The 4684-nt window shown below is 62.6% G+C and overlaps 1 protein-coding gene across 1 annotated transcript in view; it reads right to left on the reverse strand.

The window, feature by feature from the left end:
- The window catches only part of DGKK (diacylglycerol kinase, kappa), a gene marked incomplete at its 5' end in the record, with an annotated part of 8830 nt that overhangs the window by 3183 nt on the left and 963 nt on the right, over window positions 1-4684 (reverse strand). The window contains 10 exon segments of the mRNA XM_008950071.1: window positions 364-471; window positions 946-1042; window positions 1207-1305; window positions 1565-1805; window positions 2208-2307; window positions 2558-2649; window positions 3117-3198; window positions 3338-3477; window positions 3662-3770; window positions 3866-4028. Of these exon segments, the coding sequence (XP_008948319.1) occupies window positions 364-471; window positions 946-1042; window positions 1207-1305; window positions 1565-1805; window positions 2208-2307; window positions 2558-2649; window positions 3117-3198; window positions 3338-3477; window positions 3662-3770; window positions 3866-4028 (1231 nt within the window).

Raw genomic sequence — 4684 nt, forward strand, 5'->3', positions numbered from 1 at the left:
TGCTGCATGTGGCACCCGGATGTGCACACATCCATGCCTCTGCCCAGGTGCAGAGTGCATAAATCCCACCGAGGCCTCCTGTGCCTGTTCACCCACCCAAGCAGCATCAGGAGCTGGAGCCTTGTAGCAGCCCTCCCCCTTGCCGGTGGTGCTGGGAACCACCCACCCACCCAGGGGTGCTCAGCCCTGCGCCGCAGCACGGGGTGCAGACGGAAAACGTACCGCAGGAAGGGGTCCCCAGCTGGGCGCAGCAGCCCCAAGCCAGCCCCTGGCTCTCTCCTGACAGTCCCTCCAGGGGTGGGCACTGGAGAGCCACAGGGGGACGTGTTTTGCCTGGGGGAATCTGGGGGGGTTTCAGCCAACCTGCACTTCTTGGGGTGCTCATCCCGTTTGTTGTTGAACTCCAGAGAGATCTTTGCATCCAGGCCGATGCCAAAATAGTTATTCATGACACATTTCTCTGAGAAGTGGCTGAAAGCAACAGACAGAGCAGGTGGGTTGGGAGGCAGCTGCACAAAAGTAACGGCTGGGCTGACACCAACGGATGGGGTATAAAACCCACGGGAGCTGTAGTGTGAGCTCCCAGAAGGGATGGCACTGGGAAGCCTGACCCAAGCCAGCAGGGATGGCTGGAGCCCCCTGGGTCCACACGGTGGAATGCCCATGGCATAGCCAGGAGCTGTTGGCACTGGGCAGAGGGGCAGCCCTGAGCTGCCATCACGAATACGGTGCTGGCCACGGGGCTGCCAGCAGAGATCCTGCACCAGCCACACATGGACACCGCCAGGCCAGGGAGGGCTGGGCACCCGGGATGCCACACGGGTGGGCAGAGCATGCCCCAGCAGCCATCTCCAAGAGATAGCGTGGTCCCAGCTCTGCCCCCACTCTGTGATGGGCAGCAATGATGGGCCAGGGTCCCGTGGGTGGGCAGGAACCCAGACTCACAGGGCGCTGGGATCTTCGGGGAACTGCAAGCTGCCAAAGGTGTCTGGCCGGTCCAGGATGATGGAGGAAGACATGGTCACTGTCTCCTGCTGGGAGGCTGGCCAGGGAAAGACAAGGCAGCTGCTGAACTGGCTCTTACCCTCAGCCCATCCCACGGCTTACCCCATGCCTCCCTGCTATCCTTCCTCCCCTCCCTGCTTCCACAATCACACCTCCCTCAAAAAAACCAAAGAAAAGCCAGATGCCCCTTTGGCATCTTACTGAGCTTCTCCTCCTTGTTGAGCTGCTCCAAACTGTCCTTCCTGCTGGGGCCCATGCTGCCCTGGTAGGCTTGGGTCTGCTTGTTCTGCTCATCTACAGCTGGACACAAAGAGGGATATGACAGCGAGTCAGGGCACCCCTATGACCCCTCCCTGGGTCAGCCTCGTGGACTCGACCACGCTGGCACCTCTGCTCTGCACTGGGAGCCTCCCTCAGCCACACCAAGCATCAGAGAAGGGCTGATTGGAGCAGCACTGCTGCCACCCCAGGGATTCCATGGGGGAAACCAAGGCACGAGCCCAGCAGTGCCAGGCTGCTGCAGTGCCATGCAAGATGCCACCCCCTGCCACCTCCTCACCTTTCTCCGCCTGCTCAATGATTTGTCTCAGGGCTTTCTTCAGGCTGTTTGCCCGCAGCATGAGCTGCTCCTTGGATTTGAAGATGCGAGGCACAGGGCTGGGGTTGAAGCTGCCACCTTTCTCCTGGTCCTCGGTGTTGGCAGGGGTGGCCTGTGCCATTCCCTGAGGGACCACGATGGCCTGAGCCTCCTCGTTCAGCTCCCGCACCAGCGAGTCTAGCTTCTCGTTCAGCATGGCACACTGTGGGACACCCACCACGCTCAGCACCCTGGTGCAAGCCACAGCACCCCACCAGTGCTGGGTGCTTCCTTGGACACCCTGTGCTTGCCTGGGCATCCCAAGCACAAGGACACCTCATCTTTGCCAAGACAAGGCCTGCCTGGGGACCCTGAGTGCCTGGGCACCCCATGGTTCCCTGAGCACTCTGAGTGCCAGGGAATCCCATGTGCCTAGACACTCCATGCTTGCCTGGGCACCCCGAGTGTGGGGGCACCTCAGAGCACCTGGGCACCCCAACCAGCACACACCTAGCTACACGCACAGCAAGGGCACGGGCCACCAGAACAGACCCCACCAGCCCCTCTGCTGCCTCGGGTTGTGCCACCCAGCATGCCCCAGCCCTCCAGCTCCCCTGCCACCCACCTTCCGTGCCATCAGCTCAGCCTCTTGCTTGTTCTCCGTCGCCCGCCTGTAAGCCCGGCCGACTTCGGCCACAAAGTCATTGACAGTGCCACAGAGGAACCTGCCGAGGGAAGCAGCAGGTGGGTGGAGAGGGGCACAGCACGTGCAGCTGGGCACAGGTGCCAGGCGGGGAGACTGGTGGGGTAACAGCCCCTTGTGCTAGAGCAGCTGTGTCATGGTTAACTACCAGGCACCAGCACAGCCAGTGGCCAGAGAGGGGACAGCCTGGCTGGGGCGGCTCAGCGCCCCTGGGGACGTGTCCCCAGCCTGGCAGGCAGGTCTGGCACCCCCACTGCCAGCCCCTTCCTTACTTTGCAGAGGAGATCACCACCGAGTGCTTGTCTGACTCCAGTATCTTGGCCAGGTGGAAGGCAACAGAGTCAGCATAGTGGGAGATCTGGGCCTGGGAGGGGACAAGGAGGACAGCTGGAGCTGTGACACCCTGCCGAGTGCCCTCCTCCAGGATGGAGCCTTGCCCAGCCAGCCCTGGAGCAGGGATGAACATCCCTCCTTGACCTGTTCTGCCAGGCCCTTGGGTGGCCATGCCCATGCTGCCAGGCGGAGAGATGCTCAGCCACAGCAGGAAGAAAACTGAGGCAGGGGATTGAGAGGGAGCACACGGAAGTGTCCAAAATAGCCATCCCCACCTCACCCTGCCGCCTGCTCCCAAGTGTACGTGCCAGCCTGAGACCTGCCAGACTCATGTCATTGCACACGGTCGGCTGCCAGCCCCCTCGCTGCCTGGGCCCCCTGGCACAACCTCTCCCTGTGCAACTCCACCCTGTGTGCTCCCAAACTGGCTGATGGGGTGAACCTGCTGCCCAGCCTACCCTCCCCCATCTCAAGCTCTCAGTCCCAGACGGTGCCCACCTGGATGTTGGAGTCCCCGTTCTCCTCCTCCTTCAGAGCTGGTGGGGACTGCTTGGGGGCCTCGTAGGTCAGCACACTCCACCTGCCAAGCAGAGACCACGGCTGCCTGCCACCTCCTGGCGCCCCAGCACAGGGACACGTGACCAAGGGACAATGACGGGCTGCCTGAGAGGTGCTGAGGCGAGGGAGGCAGAGAGGTGCATGCCCCATGCCATGCTCACCGGTCCAGCATCTTGGTGGTGGCCCTTTCCAGCTTCTCCAGGATCTGCAGCAGCTGGGTGTCATCATCACACAGGCTGCCCCAGCCCAGCACCCGTGCCAGGTCATTTCCAGTCCCCAGGGGCAGGACGCCCAACTGGCACTGCAGGAGAGGGAGGGGGCAGGGAGCTCAAGAGCAGTCCCCAAGGGCTCCCACGACACCCCAACCCTGCCATGCCCATCGCCTGCAGCACCCCGGGGCATGCCGGGTGGCTCCCAGCTGCAGAGGGCAGTGGCACTGAGGACAGTGCCAGCCCATGCCAGCAATGCCAGGCTCTCCCACTCACTTGCTTGTGGAGGCCAAGGGCATCGATCTCCGAGAGCACCCAGCCCACGCTGCCGTCCCCCCCGCAGACCAGGATCCGGAAGGTGGAGAACTTCTGGAAGAGGCGCAGCCTGGGGCAGGGACAGGAGAGAGGGGCTGGGGGCTGTGCCAGGTACCTGCTGGGACCCCGCCAGGGCCACCTTGGGGCACCTAGGCCAGCACTTACCCCAGGTGCGGGCCCCCATTCATGAGGTCAAAGACTTGGGCTGGGTTGAGGAACTGCTTGAACTTGCGCAGAAACTTGACACCCTGGTTGTCCCCACTCTTGGAGTTGACAAAGGCCAGGAGAGGGCTGGAGCAGGTTGAGGGGCAGGTGGCCTTCCAGAAACCTGTGCAATGCCCAAGCACATGAGCCCCCAGCTTTGTCTCCCACCCCCTTAGGACACCGATGGAGACGCCTCAGGAGCGCAGAGCCTGCGTGGACATTCTGGCTGTGCTGGGCCTGACCTGCAGGGTGCTGGGCCCAGGAAGAAGAGACAGTGATCAGGGTGCCCAGGGGGTGGCGAGGTGTGGGAGTAAGAGTAAGAGATGGCAGTGGGGATGAGGTGGGACAGGGATGGGAGTAGGAATGGGCATGGTTAGCACTAGGGCAGATCCAGCTTAGGTTCCCGGTCCGAGACTGTCTCTGCAGGCTCGTGTCCCTGGCCTGCCACTCCAAAAGGGGCAGCAGTGGTCAGTTCCTCACTGTGACAACAGCCCAGCTGAGACCGACTCAGTAAAAGCACCTGGGAACAGGGCACTCCCACCTGGGGGTGCTCCCAGGGCAGCACTGGCAGCCAGAGCATGACCACCTCTGGCTGTCACCCCCAGCTCTGCCACCCACTCCTACCAGGGCTCTGGTGAGGCCAGTGCAAACGATGCAGAAGGCTCAGGAGGCTTGGCAGCCAGCAACGTGCTTTTAAAGAAATTAGTTGGGGAACGAAATGTGCCCGAGGCAGAGGAGCATCGATCGCTGGCCCGCAGCCCACAGCCGCCTCAGGCACAG

Source organism: Merops nubicus, unplaced genomic scaffold (assembly GCF_000691845.1).
Source record: "Merops nubicus isolate BGI_N331 unplaced genomic scaffold, ASM69184v1 scaffold32401, whole genome shotgun sequence".
Classification (NCBI taxonomy): Eukaryota; Metazoa; Chordata; class Aves; order Coraciiformes; family Meropidae; genus Merops; species Merops nubicus.